Raw genomic sequence first — 22,500 nt, 5'->3', positions numbered from 1 at the left:
GGCTTTTAAGCCCAGGCCAAGACTGCTGGAAACCACATAGGCTCTCAGACAGAGGTTTAGTCCCTAGCATAGTTCACTCCCATCCCCCCGTCCCCAAATTCTCTCCTCCTCATCCCTCTCTCCTGCTCATCCCTCTCCCCTGCTCATCCCTCTCTCCTCCTCATCCCTCTCTCCAGCTAATCCCTCTCTCCAGCTCATCCCTCTCTCCTACTCATCACTCTCTCTTCCTCATCCCTCTCTCCTCCTCATCCCTCTCTACTTACTAGCAGGCATGAAAACGGGTCAGGGGTGAAAAAGGTGAGAAGGATATTACCCCTCTAGGGGGGTCCGGGGGCATGCTCCCCCGTAAGAAAAATTGTAATATTCCATATTTTAAAGCATCAATCTGATGCATTTTGAGAGGCTTTTTTTGCCAACCTGGGGAGAGCTGGAGAAACTTAACTTCAGCCATGAGTCCAAAAGTATTATGGCCTCCTTACTAAGTATTATGCACTGATGTCGCTGGGTCTAAAATACAGTATAAGAGGCACAATGTGGTAAGGGCACCACAAATGGCTTAATGCATAGCCCCCACAAGAGATGGTGGACATGCTGTAACTTAACTTGTCTACTCTTTCATCATGATTGATAGCCAATACAATGTTATGTAATTCAGATTTTAATTAGGGCTGTCAATAGATAAAAAAAATGAACTAATTAATCTCACATTTTGAAATTCATTAATCTAAATTAATCGCGATTAAAAGTTTGTTTGACTTCTAAAGACTAAATCTTATAAATTAACGAGTAATCACTTTCAGACAGCGTGTATTTTAGACACTGTTGTTTAATTGTTTTTTTGTTTTTTTTACACAAAACTACACGCAGAACTGTGTTTTCAAAGAGGCTCAGGCCTATAACTCATACCTATAAAGTGCCAGCCAGGTACAGACTGTGTGCCGCGCAGGGTAGATGTTAAAATGGAAGTAGCCTAGCAGCTGCCAACATAATACGGGCACTATCAGTGCCTAAAGTGGTCAGTTTGCCACTTATCTCCCATCTGTTTGAGACGTCGATGAATTCCTCTGCACAGTCCTCCGCTGTATGTCGCTAATGTTTTTTTGTTTTTTTTACTTCCAATGCAAAATATCTCAATTTCCATACTTTGTCAATAAAATGAACTGTGACACCCAGGTAATTGTCATTTCTGACTGACGTCCAGTTGTCACCAGTAAGGGCGACGCTGGCAGCTTGTTCGAGGAGCTGAATTGTTCGTGCTCTCTCGCCGTCATACAACGGTAAATCGTAAGAATTGTCCCCTGAAGCAATTCGAATCACCTCAGACAGCCCACCGTCCTCAACTATGCTATACTGCGTAAGCGTTGGTAACCTTTTCACGGACTGGTCTAGTTATTTTCCTAGTGAAGTCGTGGAGTGTGGGTTGGCGACCATCTAACCTGGGACTGCTTTCTGTCGGGTGCTTTGCATTAAGGTGATCACTTCAAGACGAGCTGCTTCTGTGATAGCTAAATTCAGCTTGACAAACGCTACATACAACTTTAGTTTTGTCGGTTGTTCCGTCATTTTCACTCTTAAACAGAAACTTTCCGCCCAACAATCCCTCTGCTCTCTCCATCTTCAACTACCGTCTCGGTCTCTCCTATTCCTGACTGCAGGCACGCGGCGGTTTCGTGCCATGTGTCAATGCACATCGGAAGTAAACAAAGTTGCGTTAACTGCCTTAAAATATTTTATCGCATTAATCTCGGCCACAATAATCTCATAGATTAACGCGTTAACTTTGACAGCCCTAATTTTAATACATTTTATTGGCAAAGATAACAATTTACATTAAGTTCGTAATACTTTCAGAACCAGATCATTTTTTCTTCTTTGCCTGAACCACCAGTGTCTTCATGGCCCGCTTTCGCTGTTTTGCCACGTCTCAGCCTCACCCTTTTCTCTTCTTCAGCAGGCGTGCTTTCAGCTTCTGATGGTGGTCTGCACTGGTGATGCAAGGCAACTTCGCGTTAATATTTCCATGCACTAGCGCTCCCTTCTGGCACGCGCACCTGTTCACAGTTCACTGAATATGAATACCTATGAATACGAAAAAAACATTTCTCATCGAATCTACACGATTCACGTAGGTCACCTATTTTGGTTTCAAAACGGCGAATTTCGCCGAAAGGTGAGGGATTTTCATGCCTGTACTAGAGACTTATGACGCGGTCCTCTGCACTGTGAATGGTATTTACTGTACGTCAAGCTAAGATTAATGGAACGTTTAAAATGAAAACTGAGTCTTGGTGTGCTTATTTTTAATGGCTTCTCCTTGTCATAATTTTCCTTGGTTTGTTGTCTACCTCATTTGGAAGTCATATTGGATAGAAGTGTCTGTCCAATGAATAAATGTAAACTGTAAATTTAGCACAGAAAGACTTCAGGTAGGAGGCAGGCAGGCAGACTCTCTCTGTCTGACAACAGGAATGCCACAGGAACTGTTAGACTCTTCAGATCAGTAACTGAGGATCCGTACAGAAGATACAGTTCCTGCATTCTGTTTAGCAGTCACTTGAAATTGTCTACATAGATGTAGATGAGCTCAATAAACATCATACAGTCTTTGTGTAACATTAGTTTACAGCTGTGTTCACACGTAATGTCTTTTTTGATATAATAATCCTATGGGATTATAATCCTATCCTGTGTTCTCAAAAACATCCAGATTTGTATTTATTTTTAACACTGTCGCTGGTATTTTTTCTGCAGCTTCAAGCAGAGTAGTGAGACCTGTCGTTTCCCATGACAACCACCAAGCGATTTACCATAAAATCACAGCTTCAAAATAATTTTGGTGGTACATTGACTTGTAACACGGAGATTGTTGTCTGTGCCACCTGTATGCCTGGTACTGTGCAGGGTGTGATACCCATCACAAGAACTTCATAATGCTTTACAGCACTATAAGAAGATGCTACCGCAGTACTCTCTGTATGGACATCATAGCAGAGGCGAAGGAGAAACCGAGGAACGTGCTGTCAGAGGAAGAGAAAAGGAGAGAGTTACCCAACCGAACAAGAGTCAGTCTCGGACTGGCCTTTACTTGTTGGCGAAGCGCTAAAAGAGACAAAAGGATGCAAGTGAAATGCTGAGCTGGCCTTCTTTCTGTCGGACTAGTAAGTAATGACTTATTAGTGGTCTCACTATGTCTTGGGTTGCGCTTGCTTGATGTTTGGCTGTGTTAGGAAAGTTGTTGACTTGCTAGTTTTTCATCATAAACATCCCTGCCAATGTAATTTTAAGAATGCGACGCAGGCTGTAACTTTATCGGTGTCATTCCTGTCTCACAGAGATTTGTAGTTTTCCAGATACCAAAAGTCATCAACCTCAGGCCCGTCTGCCAAATAAATTCATCTCACATCAAAAAGTTGAAAGTCAGTCTTCGTCAATCTCACACCAAATAAGCCTTGGAGGTTTGCAATCTTGAAAACCCAACTCCGCTAGCTTGTAATAAATGTCCAATGTACTATATTATGCACAATATATGCCTTTTTCATGTCGCCAATAACATTTTATGGGACGCTTAAAGGCTTAGAAAACCATGTATAAAAACGAGGCTGAAAATGCGAGCAACAAAAACGTGTCATTCTTTTTTTGTTAGCGTTCTTGCAGTAAAGTTCTTGTGTAAAATCTTGTAATATTACTCTATCTTGTCACTCAACATGCTTCTGGCATTGTCTTTGCCGGTCCTATATCCTTCAGCTTGTCAACAAAGCAAAACACGATTTGTATTTATGACAGTGGTGTAAAAGTGAACACTCCACAACTTTAGGGGGAGCTTAGTGGCAACATATACCAATTATCACATAATGGGGCTTTAACTAGATACTAGATCAGTATAAGTCGTTATGGTAACAAAAGATGCTCTCAACAGCATTTTGGAACAGCATTTCTTTCTACATGAAAAAGTAGCATTTTTCATCTGAAGAGACGCTACATGTGAACACATTGGTTCTCCTTTCTGTAGCTTTGGACTATGGAACCACACTGTACTGACTTTAAACTGTACTGGCCTTAAACAGTACTGGCCCTGCTGGTATAAAAAGAAGTTCATGGTCAGTTCAGTGAAAGTCAAACAGAGGATCCAGCTTATGAATTCGATCAGCCATCATTTCTATGTACACATCACTCAGAAAGACATGTTTGTTATGCAGCACCTTCATTTTTGTTTTTAGCATTCTATTTTTAAAGTAGTGTCACTGTAAAAATAGTTACGCTTTTAACATCCGTTCTATTTCAATTCTAGCTTTTAATCTCTCTCTTTTTGAACAGAAATGTTGACACTCTCTCTAGGTATGACACTGCCACTTTCTAACTCAAACACGGCCCAATAGGACTGATCAAATACAGAACGACAGACTCATGCCTGCCCACCAGACTCTTTATGTCCACAGGACTAGCCCAAACACACACACTTAAGAGGGTCTTGCCCCAAAATATACTCCCATACAGTAATGCACACACACACACACACACACACACACACACACACACACACACACACACACACACACACACACACACACACACACACACACACACACACACACACACACACACACACACACACACACACACAGTTTATAGCCTTAACATAGACTCTTTAGTTTAGTTAGGGTTTTGTCCTTATACAGACTCTCATAGAGTATAACTCTAACACACACTATTATAGGGGGTTAGTCCTTAAACAGACTCTCATAGAGTATAGCTGTAACACTTGCTAGTATAGGGTGTAGTCCTTATCTAGCTCTAACACACACCCTTACATAAGTCCTAACACATACTGTCTTGGACTTTTATGAGCTCCTTGAGGCAGACTGGTGGGAATACTACAGCCTCATGAGGGCCTGGCCTAGGATCCACTTGGGCAGTCAGGGGGCCGGGTACCGTCTGACCCAGTGGAAGACAAATAATCTCCTATATCCATGAGGGAGAGCGGAGCGAACAGACAGAGAAAGAGTGAAAAGAGGCAAAAGAGAGAGAGAGAGAGAAACAACTCACAGAGGGAGTGAACAAGAGGATGAGAGAAAGGAGAAGTGGGAGGAAGACCGGAGAGTACGCGGGAAACTCGGAATGAATGAGATATGCAAAGAGAGAGAGAGAGAGAGATGGAGAGAGGAAGAGAAGACCCTCCTAGTCCCTGTGGGACGTGGAGAACTTGAGCAGAAGAACTTTGATGTTCTGTACGCTTGATGTTCCAGTCCAGGCAAACAGAAAGAGGAGGAGAAGGAGGAGGAGGAGGAGGAGGATGAGGGGGAGTAGGAGGACGGGGAGGAGGAGGAGGAGGAGGAGGAGGAGGAGGATGACGGGGAAGAGGATGGGGAGGAGGAGGAGGAGGAGGAGGAGGATGACAGGGAAGAGGATGGGGAGGAGGAGGAGGAGGAGATAGCTGCGCTGTATGACCTTGGATGGTCTGCAAACACAGTGTGTGTTGGGATTGGGGCAAACATAAAACACACATGGACACACTAAAACAAACCACACTCACAAGACAAACACGTGCTCAGAAACATGCCTAGAATCACACACACACACACACACACACACACACACACACACACACACACACACACAGGTTCTCACCTGATAGTCCTACTCAGGGGTGATCTCTGTCTCCTGGTGCACCACCACTTTGGTCACGGCCATGTCAGGGTGCTGCTCCTTGGCTTCCTTTATAGCCCGAGCCAGAGCCTGAGAGAGGGATAGAGAGAGATAGAGAGGAGGAGAGGGAGATAGAGAGAAGGAGAGGGAGCGAGATAGAGGGGGGAGAGGGAGAGAGACAGAGAACGAGAGGGAGAGGGATAGAAAGAGGGAGAGGGATAGAGAAAGGGAGAGGGGGAGGGAGAGAAAGAGATAAGAGAGAGAGAGAGAGAAAGAGGAAGGGAGGGAGGGAGGGAGATAGAGGTTTAACACTCCTTTGTTAAACCATTGTCTAACTTCATCACACAAATACACCATTAAAACACATACAACATTACAACCTCCAACCGACAAGGTTTACACCATTATATCAATGAAAGAAGAGGAAAAGCTCAGATAGATACAGAGATAGAAAGAGAGAGAGAGAGGGAGATGAAAAGAGAGCGAGGGAGGGAGAGCGTTAGTGAGGAGGGAGGGAAAGAGGAAACAGAAGAAAGAGAAGAAAGAGAAACACTCTTGACTTCAGAGTTCCCTTCAGAGAATGTCTGTTCAAATATTATTGTGATGTTTTTGTACTATATGTAAATTGTACAATAATATAACTAACTATTTGTTATAACACAATGTTGGTTTTGTAACTGATGAAACCAAACATGAGAAGACCCACTGGCCCCACAGTTAGCGACTTAGAGCAGTCAAACAGTTCTTGTGCTCAAGAACAAACTGTCCTCTTCAGTGAACGAACTTCATGCCCTCAGTGGTCCTTTAAATCACACCAGCTATATTACCCTTCTACTTCACATGATAAGGGAGAAAGGTTCAGCTAGTTCAGCTACCCAATCAAATCTCCCAGCACACACACACACACACACAGTCTGTCCCTCCCTCCGTATCGGGCCAAGCTTGAGGTCCTACTCTGACGGTTTGGAGTCTGCCTCTCTCTCTCTCCGTGTGCTGTACCTTATCATGGTCAATCTCTGTGTCTCCTGTGATGACGATGCGCTTCTCAATGCGGGTCTCCGAAATCCCCCCCTTCACTGTCTGCTTAAAGTCCCAAACAGAACGGACGAATAGACAGGCAAAGGAAGGAAAACAAAGATTGAGTGGAAAGAGAAAAAAAGAAAGGAGTTAAAATAGGAGAAAAGGGATAGAGGCATAAACGGCCCAAGAGTGTGGAACGTGTAGATTGTGACTTCTTACCCTTCCAGTATGGATCAGTGGGATAAAAAAAAGAGCAGCGTTTCTTGTTCATGAGCACAATGAGGTCTTGTACTAACAGGCTGTTAACAGTGCTGCCATTCGTCTGTCTTAATTAGAGAACCCCTCGTTAGAGAAACGTGTGGTCCACAGATGTGTGCTGTGATGCTTGCAGCTGCTTAAGGGCTTTGAGGTGTCGTATCATGGATCAATTCCAAAACTATTTCATGGATCAATTCCAAAACTTTAAGAAGGTCCCTCTTATGCAGCCCAGATTTAGGAATCAACCCAGACTTGCTTGCTATCTGAGCTGGATGTAGCTGACTAGCAGCAGCACGCCCTGACCTCCCCAGATGGTAGGTGACTGCCAAACCAATCTGGGCCATACTGATCAATACCAAACCTTTTATCAGGGCTGGATGTCCAGGACAAGTGCCATCCCGGTTAATAGCCCCAACTTTGCTGAAGGCCTGGCCCAGATCTGAAGGTGAGTCCCCTCATCTGTGCCAGATAGTGCCAGGACCATTCTATGGTAAATGGACTGCATTTATATAGCGCAGATGAATGCCTGAGACATTTACCCGTTCATACACCGATGGCAGAGGCTACCATCTAAAGGTGCCAACCTGCGGTTGAGTGTTCATTTTTGAGTTGGGTTCTGTTCAAGGTCCTCTGTCTTCCTGTTAGAAGGGAGCTTTTTTGCTCTAGGGGGTTGAGGCCTTGGGCTCTGTAAAGCACCTTGGGGCAATATGAAGTGTTAATGGTGCCATATACCACCTACTCACCCCCACAAACACTGTCAAAAACTTATTATCAACATACTCAGTGCTAGCATGTAAATAATTGCCACCATCATTCTGTTCCATTATTCTACTGATCCTTGTAATAGTAACCTTACGAGCACACTGTATACCCACTGAGCTGTTCTACAATACTTGAATGCATCATGTATATACCATGATATAATAATAATAATAATAATAATAATAATAAAAAACTTTATTTGTATAGCACCTTTCATGCAAAACAATGCAGCTCAAAGTGCTTAGTTATGTTTGTATGTATTGTGTATGTTTGCTACATGTATGCTGTGTTCATTTACCACATGTATGCTAGCATGCTCATCCTGATACGTGTATGATTTCATCTGCCATGTTCCTGATTCTCCTGCCCTTGTCCCTGTCGCCATTAAGCTTGCTCTAAGGGGGTTCATGCCCTGGGCTCTGTAAAGTGCCTTGAGACAATTTCATTGTTTTGGTGCTATATAAATAAAATTGTATTATAAATCATTTATTGAATATAAATAACAGTATAAAATACAATAGTACAGAGTCAAACTGAAGTGAGGTTGACTGGGCGGAGTTGTCTGACGGGTGGGGCTCACCTTGGTGATCTGGGTGGTGGTGGTGGTGCTGATGGTCTCCGAGGTGATGGTCTGCGCGCTCAGCAGCATCCCAGAATCCCTTACTGCCACGGCATCTATTGTTGACTGCGAAAGAGAGTGAAATGCAGCGTGATCAGGAACAAGTGGCCAACCAGAGGTTAAAAGGTCACACAAACTACATTTCCCACAGTCCCCCAACTCAGAGCTCAATCAATATCTCCAAACTAATAGAACCTGCCTCCGTGCTACAGAACCCAACATGACGCTTACTGAAACTGCTTCTGAAACAGAGTCTGGTGTGGATGAGGCGGGTCCAAGCCAAGGGACTTTGGTCGTATGCCTTCTCAATGTTAGCCAATATACTGTCTCCCATACTGTACACGGATGTAGGCTATGACAATGGATACATCTGGAGACAACCATGGTGAAATGTGGACTAATGTGAGTGGAAATGATTAGTGTTAACAGCATTTCAAATTTCTAAAACGACCCAAATGCCAGGCAGGCTCTAAAACGTCTTTGGCTAAAAGTACAAGGAATAGTAGTTGGAGGTGTGGTGGGTCTAAGAGGGAAAGCCTGAGGGTGTAGCCTTATTGCATTTGTTCCCAACGCGCCTCAAGTCCACAATATTAATGCATTGTCTCCAGACTGTGAACTTTAATCACGTAATGCCAAAGCTACTTTTGGTCCCATGACACTAGCCACTACATATACTAAGACCAGATTCCTTCACAGGGTTAGTCAACATTAAAACTACAATTCCCAGCATGCCCCTCACCTGCGCAGCCTCGTATGTAATGGTCTTAGTTTCGGTGTGCACGATGGGGACCTCTTTGGTGGCAACCTCCCCGCAGAGGGAGTTGGTGACATCAGATATGGTGATTGTCTGAGTCCTCAACACAGGGGACTGCGAGAAAGGAGTCAGGAGATCTCAGTGAAAGGAGCCATTTTGTTTATCTTTTGTAGTTGTTTTTCCCATACCTGTGTCTTACGTCACAGCCAGGAGGACACTGATCACATCCCTCCTGATGGCTAACTTAACAGTATTATCGTTAACCTTTCAGAGGGGTACTTAAGAAAAGGCAATCAGTGAGATATGCTATAAGTGATAAACAATGTTGGGCTCTCATAAATGACTTTTAATATTTTGGCAAAGATTTACGGACATAAGGTAATACTTACTCCTTAAAACCTTCTGCAATAAAGCACTCTCCTTTCATTATTCCCATTTCATTTAAGAGAGTGGCGAGAAAATGGTTGCCAGTTGTGTGCGGTTAATTTTTTTTCCCCTCTCTCTCTTTCTCTCTCTCTCCTCTTGATAAACACAAACATAAAATAAATCTTTACTATAGCAGAGGAGGTGTAATTTACGAACACAAAATGATCACGCAAACTGCAACTATGTCGAAATAACAACATGACTGACTGCTGAATCATCTTCCCCCTTCCCAGCGATATATACAGCTGGATCTGACACGGCGAATGGTTTGGAGCATCTCTGGGGGTACAGGCATCAGCCTCAAGCCTCCAGGTCCCCCCACTGGAGCCCCCCCCCCATCCCCTACTGAGCAATTACTAACGCTCCTCAGCTCACTCTCTGACTTAGATATGCAGATTATGCTAATCACAGTCGTTATAAATCACTTTCATTTCTTCAATTTTCTTTCTCTTGGTGGCTTTAAAAGGAAAAAAGAAATCTTTTCATCTCTGGGCGTGGAGCCATAAGCGAGAAATGTGATTTGGGTACGTTTTGACACCCCTAAGTCAATAAGCGCGATATTTTCAGCAGCTCCCGATATTACGGAAAGAGAGGAGAGGAGAAGAGAGGCGAGACAGCCGGAATGCCACTGAACGTGTTTTTACTACAGAGAGACTTCCTCTCCTGGCTTCTCTGCATGGCAGCGTGCTTAATTAGAAGGCCCGGAAGGTTCTTTTACCTCTTGCATAGCGGTTTCCATCCAAAAAAACAAGAGGTGCACACACGAGAATGCGATGCTGCAACTCTGATAGGATTTCTAATTAGCAGTGGTTAAAGTGAGTATGGAGACAGGCTCTGAAAACAGGGGTGTAGTTATTAAAAATAAGTGTCTTGTATGCACAAATAAAGTTTTCAATACCTAGCGTATCCATAAAGACACACACAAACTTAAATATGGACTCAAATTAAGATGTAGTTTGTCATAACTATTTTGAACAAGGACAACAATGAAGTTACATCACTAATTGAGTGCCTGCCCTAAAAATACTCCCTCTCCAACAGTTTGAGAAATGCAAAAGAAAAGAAAAACAAACAAGGAGAAAATCTATAGCATTGACAGTAGTGGACGTGAACCCTGACAAGACCTCCAGGCATGTCCAGCATCGAGGCGTCTCAGAAAGCAATTTCATAGTGAACGGCTAACGTTCTCACGGTTCGCCTCAACCAGATGGATCGATCACCCTTGTCCTGCGTTTGCAGAAACAGAGGGATTTAGTGGCCTTGGGCAAGTCACACCAACTGCATCATGCTGTCCAAGGGGTCCGATACGTCAAAGTTAACACTGCTAGCGATCACGTCACTTCTCTTGTTAATAGGCAGAACATTACCTTCAACCGGTGTGTGAAGACACCCCCTGGGCATGGGGGGCAGGAGTGAGAAAGCCTCTGTTCTGAGGAACCTAATGGTTCAGACCAAATGAATACGACACGGGCCTAGAGAAGCACAATGTTGTTTTGCATATCTTCTAATTCCCTCCCACTGAAGAGAGGGAAAGGAATGATTGACAGCTCCAAAACCCTTGCATCACAATAGAGCTAAAATGAGCTACTAAAAAAAGCTACAGAATGCCATCAAGAGATTCTCAAAAGTGCTTCTAGTACTGTAGAGAAGTTAGGTAACACGTGAGTGAACAAGTATACAAGTGTTTTGGTTTTTCTTTTCAAATGACAGACTGAAAACCAATAAGGCTACATATTATATCTTCAAATAATGTAAATTCAACATCCCTGAATGCTACAGATGATCATTCAAATGTTTCTGTCTAAACAGCTAAACAGCTGAAAAGCCGATATGTTTTTGTACAGGTCTGTGTGTGTCTGTGTGTGAGTGTATATAAGTGTGTGCGTGTGCGTATGTGAGTGTGCGTGTGTGTGTGTGTGTGTGCACAGGCATGCACAGCAGTTTATGTGTGTTGACAGCTGACATCACCACCCCCTGAAGTAAATTCATGCAGCCTTAGCCGTTTACAACCTTCATTTGTTTTTCTGGTTGTTTTTTTCACCCACTTCATGATTCACACTTCACAAGTTGTGTGCAACGTATTCCAGCGAGTCTAATTTATTCCAAGTTCTCACATCACTTCTCCAAAACAAACCGAGACCACTCAGCCTCACTGTTACATTCTCTTCCAGTGGATTTTTTTTCTCCCTCCTTTTTTTCTCTCGCTCCTATTCTTTCACTTTTACTCTGGTATTCTCTATAGTGACACATCTGATTGTAACAGTATGCAATGCTAAGTGAAAGCGAGTTGTAGAAGAGCTAATGGCACTAACACAGTTGGGTACTGTTCAGTGACTGGCATTTGGCTTCTGGTAGCCAGTGTTAATCTACAGGTAAACAGGTTAACAGGTACGTCCTGCTTTAAGGGTTCACCGGAGGCAGGTTTAAGGCCATTCAAGTCCAACAGGAAGAAATGATGGTGCAACTCAAATGAACATTTGTTTTGGTTTTTCTTTTTCATTTTTGTTTGTGGGTCTTTAAGAGATGAGGGGTTGCTAAGGGGGCTGCCTTGTTCATGCCTGAACATAAAACACAGTGGTCATGCAGTTGATGAGCATTAGCTCTCGATCTGTGTGTGGGTGACAAAATATCCCTGTCACTAGCTGGCACAGATCTGACAGATGCCTGCCAAATCAGGGCCAAATCAGTCCTAAAGATAGCTTTTAGAACAGTTTTCTCTCCCTCTCTCTCTCTTTCTGTCTGTCAAGCCGCTCTTTGATATTTATGCTACTCTATGATGTGTGTCTGGTGTTAGTGAAGCATTAGTTCTGGTCTGACCCATAAAGACAAGAATGGTCCCGCTGCCATAGAATCCGCTTGGAAGGCGAGAGAGATATCCGGACTGTTTTTTTTGTTTGTTTGTTTCTTTAACGTCATATTGTCAAACTCTTTTGGTCAAATTATCCAGTGAAGAAAATAGTCTATTCCTTGTAAAATAGTTCACAAAATATCCTGATAAGAGGTGCTCTCTGTGACTCCATGGATGAGTTAGTCAGAGATGTTGGGAGAAACTTCCCAGCAGATTGATCGTCCTCAGCCTTCTCCATGTAAGTCTATGTGCGACAGGGAGAGGCCTACTGATGACCCTCCCATGGGAGCATGAAGAGAAGGTCTGAGATGTTGAGACAGGAAGCAAACATGAGCTGTTCTAATTGGCTCTGGGATTGGAGGAGGCGGGCCGACCGTGCCCTCTGATTACCTCTGGGAATCTGGGATTGAAGGAGGCAGGCAGACAGACAGTGCCCTCTGATTGGCTCTGGGAATGGATTTGGCATGCTGAGAAAGCCTTTGCCTAATTGGCTGCTTTGAGTGTCATATGAGGATGAGCCACCACAGGGCGAGGACCATCACCAGCAGGCCAGACAACAGGAAGGACACGCGTGCCCGCTGAAGCACCATGGGATACGTATGACAGAGGGTGGCAACCCCCCACTGTCCCTCCTCTTCAGGCACCGAGATCGACACTCGAACCGTGTGTTGCCTTAGCAACATCTCCTCCTCATCGTCGTCATAGTAATAATACCCATCGACATCGTACTCTTCGTCGTAGTCATCATCGTCATAGTCGTCGCTATAATCTTCCTCCTCCTCCACCTCCACCAACTCATAGGGAAGGGGTGGCCCACCAGGGGCGGGGCCCCACCTGACCCTTACCTGCTCTCCACCCCTCGACAACAAGACACGCCTCCCTCGCTGCGCCCGGCAACGGGAGACCAAGAGAGACAGAGAGACAATGAACAGACATGTGGGTAGGGACAAATGAAGGAGTGACGGATGAGGAAAGGAGAAGGAGGAAGAGGAAGAGGAAGAGGAAGAGAAGAAGGGTGGGAGGGTAGGGGCAGGTGTGGAAAGGTCTTCTGATGTTTTGATCAATAAGGATGCTCTTGGTGTTTGAACTCCAGCTCCAGGCTTGGGGCGTGGAAGGCTCTTTTAACATGGGAGGGGAAACCGTTTTGAGTGGCAGGACCAGACCAAACCCCCCCACCCCCTCCCCAGCCTGTTTCAGCAGCAGCGCAGACAGCCCAGTTCTGGGGAAGTTTTTATGGCAGATTAAACTAAAACAGAAAAGTCTGGCAGAGGTCTTTTTCTGGCAGATTGAGCCTCTAGTGCAACCCAATTGGCAGTGCAAAGTCTTTTGACACCAAGTGGAGAGAATGCCATAAAAACCTGCTGGGTCTGGGTTGGCCCCACCACTGTATGAGGACTCCTCTCCGTCACACCCACATCTGATAACAGAGCTGGTCTGCTGCTGGTCTGGAGCTGGTCTGAAGTAACCTAAGGCTGCATCCACACTAATGGCTTTTCATTTAAAGCAGCGTTTTAAAACGATCTCTGTCCAGATTTAGGGTTTTAGGTCCGTATCAGAAATAATCCCCGTCCATACTAACATGCTTGAAAACGCATATCTCATGACCAGATTGTCTACTCTGCCGCAAAAGGGTCACGTGATAGGAACATGACGAATCAGGGCGGGACACGTTGTGACTGATAAGACCCAATCAGGAAACGAACATGGGTGTCATAATTTCCAAAAACCTCTGTTTCTGCCCGTCCAGACTAAATCGCAACCTTGAAGTTTTCAAACTAAAACGGGGCCAGCAGCGTTTCCAAAGGTCTCCGTTTGTGGGCCTCGAAAACGCAGTAGTATGGACAGCAGGCGTTAACGTAGCAAAAGTAATACGTTTAAAAAAAAAAATAAACGTATTAGTGTGGATGTAGCCTAAGTCTCACAATGTGTGTCTATGGGTTCTCTGAGCAGTAAGGTCCAAAAGCTAAGGTCTGTCAGGTTAGCCTTGTGTTCTTAGAGCTAAGGTCTGTCAGGTTAGCCTTGTGTTCTTAGAGCTAAGGTCTGTCAGGTTAGCCTTGTGTTCTTAGAGCTAAGGTCTGTCAGGTTAGCCTTATGTTCTTAGTGTGTAATGTGCTCTTCAGTTTAGCTATAATTGGTGTTTGATTGAATGAGTCAAGAGTACAAACATGGGTAGCCGGAACTAGAGAGAATGTTTGAAGTTGTGTGTTAAATCTGAGATATCTTCATATAAAAGGTATAATTGAGTGTATGTGCTCCTGTTTAACTGTGTCAGTGATAATACTGTGCATCAGTCTGATCTCTGATCTGAGAATAGTGTGTGCATGCATCTTGGTCTGCAACCTGAATGTCCGTACCAATGTGTGTGTTCCAGTGAGGGTGAGGGTGAGTGAGGGTGTTGTTCCTGAATGGGATTAGGGAAGCAGTCTCAGGTCTGCGAGTGAAACTGTGTTTTTAACGTCTCAAGCGCTGAGGCCCGAGAGGTCTGGGCCTTTCCGGAATCTTCTTTGCACATCCCGGGGACTGGGGAGGGCGAGGGGGAGGGGGAGAGGGAGAGAGGCTGAGGGGGCGAGGGGGGAGAGCATGGAAGGGACTGGGAGACAGGACGGGACTTTGAAGGACAAGAAGAAGAAGAAGATAAGAAAAAGGAGATAGATTGAGGGATAGGGAGATAAAAAAGAGTAAAGGAGAGAGAGAGAGAGGGAACATAAAACATTCAGACATCCAGTGAGAAGACAGAACGTGGGGAGGAGGAGAAAGGGGGAAGACAATGACATGAAAAGGAGGACCAGGGGTCAGTTTGGGTTGTTTTCTCTCTTTCCATTCCTTCATTCACTTTTTTCAAAACTTTTTTTTTTTCAGATTTTTTTTTTATTTTGCTCTTTTCCAGTATGATCATTCGTCATAGTCATTGATTATTAATAACGGATAACGCATGCAGTTTCGCTTTGTGGTTAAAAATTAAAAAACAAACAAACAAAAAAATCAAATTCAGCCATGCGATTGGCAGAGGAAGCAGAGGGTCCAAGCCGGCAGCAGCCAATCACAGAGCAGAAACAGCAGTGCAGGGTGGACTCTTATCTAAGGGGCGAGTTCCGTATGGGCAGCCAGGCCAGGCAGTGCAGCTCAACCAGGAAGTGAAGCTGCCTTGTGTGATGACTGAGCCATGGCCACAGCTGACTGCTTCAAGCCTCCAAAACACACCAACCACACACAGACTATGGCTTGCTCCATTCTTTACAGCCATAAAGAAACACCATATAGGTTTGGCTCTCTGGTTTGGGTTGCCAGATAGTAGTTGACTGAGCCAGATGTGGCCCTGTTCAAGGTCACATCTGAGCCACAGTAAGCTGCTATCTGGGTGGATGTTATCACTGGTATCTTTCTTAAGTACAGCAGCCACGAGCAGTAGGGGCCAGATTAGAGTAAGTTTACCTCAGACGCACCACCCAACGCTCTATAGGAGGGAGAGGGGGTGGATGATCTCACCTGCGACACACACACACACACACATACACACACACACACACACACACACACATACACCACACAGAAATGCTCAAACACAAGCAAACACACACACACACACACACACACACACACACACACACACACACACACACACACACACACACACACACACAACACACAGAAATGCTCAAACACAAGCAAACATACACACACACACACACACACACACACACACACAAACACATACCACACACACAAACACACACACACACACGAACACATGGTTTATATCTACACTAGACTGATATATCAGGTTCACTAATAAACACAAAAAAGATATTCACACACACACATAAACACACACAGTTTGCATATATACTCATGGATTAAAATATCAGGTTCACTAATATAGACAAACACTCAACATATGAGGCCTAAGATACTCTCACACACACTCTCACACACACAACACACACACACAAACACAGTATGAGGTCTGAAGTACATCAGCACAATGCAAATGTGAGGCTTTCCCATGGATTCCGCACTGGTTTGATCTCATCAGGGAACTTCTTTCAACTTAGATAGGATCATCTTCCACAGATCTGGGCATTGTTTCCCAAAGCCTTCTTAAGACTACAGCATTTGTACATTATACCTTAAGCTGTACCTTCATGTGTTGAGGTGTTTCCCAGACATCCTTATCTAAGCAATTTCGGTAAGAGATCCTTTAGTAAGGTTTGTCTGGCCCACTCCTTTAGTTAGAGCCGAAAAATATTGTGTTAAGTGTCTGGATATATGCACTGACTGCGATGTTAGACCAAGATATGAGTTGCATTACATTTCTAACTTCATTAAATAAAAAGAGAAAACATTGGGTATACATGAATAAGTCATTCATTTTTTGAATCCCTTGCGAACATCTAGCCTACAGCAGTTTGGGAGCTTTTTATAATTTGGACTTGCATATAGTATTTCTTGTTGATGTTCTTTCTAATAATGATCAGCTGCGCTCTAATCTGAGTCATGCCCATCATACCCATCTCACGCCAAACAGGGACAGAAATCGCTGCCAGAAACACGGATTCAGACTATTAAGGTATCCGTAGGAAGGTTTCTCCCAGGGGGACTCTTAAGAGATGGTTTGGGGAACATACATTTAAAAGTAAACAACTCTTCACCTTCCAAGTCTAAGAGACAAACCCAGCCCTGAGCTATCTATTTACCATCCAGCAAACACAAGCAGCAATCCTCTCCGATAAATCCCAGAGATAATTTATGCTCACAGTGTGACTGCACACAGTGGACTTCTTGAGCTTCAGATGAGTAAATAACTACAGAAATATCCTTATCAACCCAGCATGTGATCGGGGATGGAGACTGCAGCAACAAGCCACGTGTAATATTTAATGACTTCACGGATATGCAATTCACCAATGAAGTTGTCACACAGTAAGTGCACTGCAAATCATTCGTTTCAGCAGTGAATGTCTGCCCTCCAGCAATCACTCAAGCCAATCCAGATTTTCCAGAGAAGCATGACCTGCACCGAGAGCTTCACCTTTGGTGCCCCCCTGTGGCTCTGGCTGGTCGGTGCAGGCTCACATCAGTAAACCCAGAGCCTTCCTCTGGCAGGTAGTTACCCAGGCTGATTTAGTCACACTGCGCTCTGCCACAGGTCCTTTACAATGATGGATGTCTGGTAACACAGTGTTTCAGCTACTGTAATTTGAGGTGACACAATGATGGATTTTGGGGGACAAACGAAATGAAAAAAAAAAAAAACAACGAACACAACAAACCCAATGACAAAACAAACAACTACATCAGCCGAAATAAGTCCTAGTGCACTCGACACTTGCTGACACCCCTTCAGTAAGTTAACCTTTGAACTCTGAGTCTCTGGAGAGAGAGCAAGGGAGACTGGGGCCTGATTGTGTGTGTGCGTGTGTGTGTGTGTGCGTGTGCGTGTGCGTGTGCGTGTGTGTGTGTGTGTGTGTGTGGACAGGCACTGTCAGGTAGAGAGCGGGAGGAGTGCGGGCCTGGTGAGACTGCGCTAGTCTGCTGCAGCTGGCCATTGATGCTGGTGTTTGTGTGTGTGTGTGTGTGTGTGTGTGTGTTTGTGTTTGTGTGCCGGCCTTTGACAGGTACACCGTGGGCGCGGTGAGACTGTCTCACTCACCCCGTCGCCGCCCGGCTGGAGCTGCCCGTTGATGCTGGCGGTGCGGAAGGGCGAGTGGGTGGACAGGCGCTTGTCCCACTCGCTGGGCCGCTGCGCTGGCACCGACTCCATGAAGCTGCGCTTCAGCTCACTGATGCTGGTGTGGTGGCGCATGATCTCTGACTGGGTCTTATCCACATCCTGAGAGAGGGAGAGAGACAGAGAGAGGGAGGAGGGAGAGAGAGAGAGAGAGGGGGGGGGGGGAGAGAGGGTGGGCAGCAGGTAGAGAGAGAGATGGAGGGAGTAACAGAGCAGGAGAGGGAGAGAAAGAGAGAGACACAAAGGGGAAGAGAGGTAGAGAGGGGGAGAGATGGAGAGATAGTGGGGGCAGAGGGAGAAAGGAAATAGGGAGGGAGACACAAAGAAAGGGGGGGAGAGAGAGAGCGATAGAGGCAGGGAGAAAGAGGAGAGAAGAGAGAACAGAGGAAAAAGGCCGCAGTAAAAGAAGAGAGGGAAAGAAACAAAATAAAATAGAAAAAGGAGGAGAGTGAAAGAGAGGGAGGAACAAACAAGTGTAGACCATAACAGACAAGTTGAAGGAATGAAAGAAAAGCACACAAGGACGGAGAAGAGAGACAGAGACAGGAGGGACAGGTCAAGGGTCGAGAGACATGGAATACGAGAGAAAGAGATGAAAGAGAGAGAGAGAGGTGGATAAAATGGAGATGCGGTAGTCAGAGAGAGGGATAGAGAAGAGAGGGAAAAGGAGAAGAGCCAGGCCCAGGATGGGGAGGGGATGAAGAGAAAACACTGTTATCTTCACGCCATGAAGGCAGCATTGGTCACGCGTCGCACTGCGGGTGAGCATGGATTAGGATGCCGTTTCTGGTTAGTGGTGTTACACAGGGAAATGATTACATCATGAGGCACAAACACACGCAACCCAACCCGGGGGCCAAAGCGGGCCCCTGGGGGACCTTCAGTGGACCAGCCAGTCAACATGCGTCCTCAGAGCTCATCTCCGGTCCCCTCACTGGTCTATTCCTCTCTCTGTTCCCTCCTCTCTTCGTCTGCGGTCCAAACAGCTTCACGTCATTAAAGGTGCAGTTACCGATTCGAGTTTTGCTAAAAAGGTTGTTGATATTTGAGCTTAACGGCCAATCAAATGACAAAACTAAATCTCTCCTTTCCGTGCTACTGAAGCACAGGGTTAATTGGCTGGGATTGTTTTTAGCTCGGTCCGAGTCACTATGTTGGTTTCCCATTTACAGAGCCAGAACTGAGTTTTTTTAGCGCATACACTGAACAGCTGAGAATCGTGGACTACACCTTTAAATCTCCTTTAATTCTTCTCCTCTGCTTTTATCTGTGCCTCTCCAATCCTGTCTATATCTCTCGCTCTTGAGGTCCAAACATCTATTGCTCACGGTGCAGGTGCTCTCAAATCTCCTCTCAGGCTTCTCCTCTGCTCTGATCTATGTTCCTTGACAATCTGGTCTCTCTCGGTCTCTCTTCTCTAGTCTCTAGGTTTGGGGCTCAAACAGCTAGTGTTCATAAATCTCTTTTCCTCTCCTCTGCTCTCCTCTCTAAACCCCTACTTCTCTCCCTCTCTCCCCTTCGCTCATCTTCTTTGGACCAACCAGATAATGTTCCATTCCTGCACCTTTCCCCTCTCTCCTCTCTTGGGCCGTCTTATTTCATCTCCACCCCCCCCCCCGGCCTCTTCTCATCCTCAGGGTCTATGAATATTCACGCCCTGGAGGAGGAATGATGCTGTTCACTAATTGGACCCTACAAATGGCTTACCAGTAGATAGTGATTATAGGGAGGGGGAGAGAGAGGGAACGAGAAAAGAGAAGAAGGGGGGGCGGGGCGGTGTGTGAGGGAGAGAGAAAGAAAGGGAGTAAGAGAGGGAGAGAGTAAGAGAGGGAGAGAGAGAGAGAGGGAGGAAGAGAAAGATGCTCAACTCTCCAGGCTGTTGATTATTCATTAGAGAAATCTTCATCTCAAAGTTGGAGTGAAATCAACCCTCACAGCCAGTGAGAGTAAAGCTGGGAGGAAGAAAACATGAGAGGAAGAGAGAGAGAGAGAATATGAAAGAGGAAGAGAGAGAGAGAGAGAACATGAGAGAGAAGGAGAGCTGGGAGGAGCACTCAAAGTAAAGTCTGGAGAAAAACACTCTTGTCTGGCTGGCACACTGAACATCTGCCTAGTCCCGCTGCCATCTGTGAAACAGTCTTGTGTCGTGTCAATCGATACTTCCTGTCCACACACTCCGTGTCTGAACCTTGAAGTCAAAGTTGTGCCCAATATGTCCTCTGTGGTCTTACTGTGGTCTATTAGAAAGGCTAGGTTGCTCCTGCTACTGATCTGCAACTGATCTGCAGTCTACCCTCACCAGATTCTGAAACCAGATTCTGAAACCAGATTCTGAAACCAGAGCCAATGCTGGGAATGAATAACTCATTGGACCACAGGATGTCAACAAACGCATTGATTCATGATGGTTCATGGACATGGTTCACCAAACTCAGAGTTTTGACACATAACTGGGCTTCTAAATGACTCGGCCCGAATGAGACGGCCAGGATGTCACATGACCATTTCACAGATCGCTGATTGGGCGAGAGGCGGGTGAGGTGGGAGTCCCTACTGGTCTGCCCCTCCCCCACCCATGACACTGTGCCCAAGTTAGGCACCTTCACTCAGATCCAATGCACCTTCAGCAGGGGGATGATCGAGACCAGTGACCGGTGAACGGTCATACGCATGGAAGGGGGGTTCCAGAATGTTAAATGATGAATGTCAAACCACACACACACACACACACACACTTTCACTTGGATGGCCCAACAGGACATGAGCGCAAAAGAGTCACAGAGTTAAGACAGCATGAACATGGGTGGGCAGGGCTAGCGATAAGGTGGGTGTGTCCTTCCTCTTTGTCTCGGTGACAGGTGTCCATGGTGATAGGAAAGGGGGTGTGGCCAAAGAATGATCTCACAATGATGATGGAAACAGTGGCATCACTTGCCTGTTGATGGGTGTTGTTGCTGAGTATATATATGACTGGGAAGGCTGACCGTGTGTGTTTCGCTGTAGACTAAGGAACTTAGTCTGGGTTTGTACACTTACCTACAGCGCACAGATCTGGGTGTTCCCATCAAATATCACGCACGTCTTGCTCTTCAGAGAGTATGTGTTTTAAAAACTGAATGTGAAATTTCTTCATCGAAAACCTTAGATTTGAGGCTCGAGTAAGCATCAATCCTCTCTTTCAACCATTTATCGTTTTTTAAGAACAAAAACATCCTGAAGGACCACTGCAACAGGTCACTGCAACAGGCCCACAGTCCTCCATTCCCAATCATATGTGTACCCAAATGGAAGCAGATCAAAACAAAGATGTTCAGATCAAATAAAGTGAAGTGAATACTTGCATTCGAATTAGAGAGGTAAATAGTGCATGCCAAGCCGTTTGGGTCAAGCTATGAGAAACAAAAAAGAAGCAAACGTAAAATTAAGAATGAGAAGAAAATGTCAATGTGCAAAGAGAAAGAGGCTGAGGAGACCTCCAGCATGCGAGAGAGAGAGAGAGAGAGAAAGAGAGAGAAAGAAAGAAAGAAAGAGAGACGGCATGCAGTGGCAAACAGTCAAAGAGCAAAGAGAGAAGCTCACTCCGGAGCCTTATACCAACCTCCAACATTAAATTGCTATGTCTGACATAAAGTGTTTCCCCCTCAAGTTTCTTAGCTCTTTTCTGTGAAAAACAACATCAAAAGGAAAAAAGAAAGAATAGAAAATAAAAAAGGAAGAGAAAGAAAGAAAGAGTTGGTGTCCTGATATGACATTGCGGTCCATTTCTCATCCACTTATACTGTTTGACTTGCAGTTGCATCCACTGCGCATAACTGATGAGAGAAGTGGGGATGACAAAAGAAAAAATCATAACAATACAAAAACTACAGGAAGTGCAGTAAAGCAGAGTGCAAAGGTCAGGGGTCGTGGTGGGGGGGGGTCATCATTCAGAGGTGATGGGTACATGGTGAAGAAGTGCTACTAAATGGTGACCAATAGTGAGATGAACCACAACTTTGGGCTTGTCCATCCTGTAGACAACTGAACCTTTACAACAATGCGTATGGATTTTATTCTGCATTCTGTACGTTATTTTGGGCATCTAATTACCCAGGAGCCCTGTCCTAAATGGCTCTTTGTAACAGCGCCAGAACGCAACTCTTTGACTGGCTCCAAAGTTGCAAGAGCAGACAATGTAAAGCTATTTGGAGACGCCACTAGAAAAAGGTACACGAGGCAGACACTGTTGACAATGGGTTGTCTGGGTTATTATAAATGACTGTTTTAGGAACAGACTTTGCTGCAAGATTTATTATGGATGTACACAGACAATGGCCAAAGTCTGTCTCTGACTGTAGTGCTAGTCAATACATGTGTGTGTGACATGAACCCTTTCCAGACAAACATAAATCAACTTTAGGGTACTTTATCACTGACACGAACATTGTGTGTGTGTGTGTGTT

General features: G+C 45.1%; 1 protein-coding gene across 8 annotated transcripts in view; it reads right to left on the bottom strand.

The window, feature by feature from the left end:
• Window positions 1–22,500, bottom strand: part of epb41a (erythrocyte membrane protein band 4.1a) — a 64,375-nt gene that overhangs the window by 2,557 nt on the left and 39,318 nt on the right. For 3 of the 8 annotated variants that reach the window (XM_031586538.2, XM_031586540.2, XM_031586542.2), the window contains 5 exons: window positions 17,981–18,160; window positions 9,042–9,170; window positions 8,264–8,368; window positions 6,643–6,726; window positions 5,626–5,733 (listed from right to left, as the gene is read on the bottom strand). In XM_031586538.2, the coding sequence (XP_031442398.1) occupies window positions 5,635–5,733; window positions 6,643–6,726; window positions 8,264–8,368; window positions 9,042–9,170; window positions 17,981–18,160 (597 nt within the window). In that variant the 3' untranslated portion in view covers window positions 5,626–5,634. Of the gene's footprint in view, window positions 1–5,625; window positions 5,734–6,642; window positions 6,727–8,263; window positions 8,369–9,041; window positions 9,171–17,980; window positions 18,161–19,733; window positions 21,448–21,656; window positions 21,720–22,500 lie in introns of those variants that run through there. The other 5 variants (XM_031586536.2, XM_031586537.2, XM_031586541.2 and 2 more) reach the window with 5 other exon arrangements.

Source organism: Clupea harengus, chromosome 19 (assembly GCF_900700415.2).
Source record: "Clupea harengus chromosome 19, Ch_v2.0.2, whole genome shotgun sequence".
Lineage (NCBI taxonomy): Eukaryota > Metazoa > Chordata > Actinopteri > Clupeiformes > Clupeidae > Clupea > Clupea harengus.
This window is presented reverse-complemented; position numbering and strand designations above follow the sequence as displayed.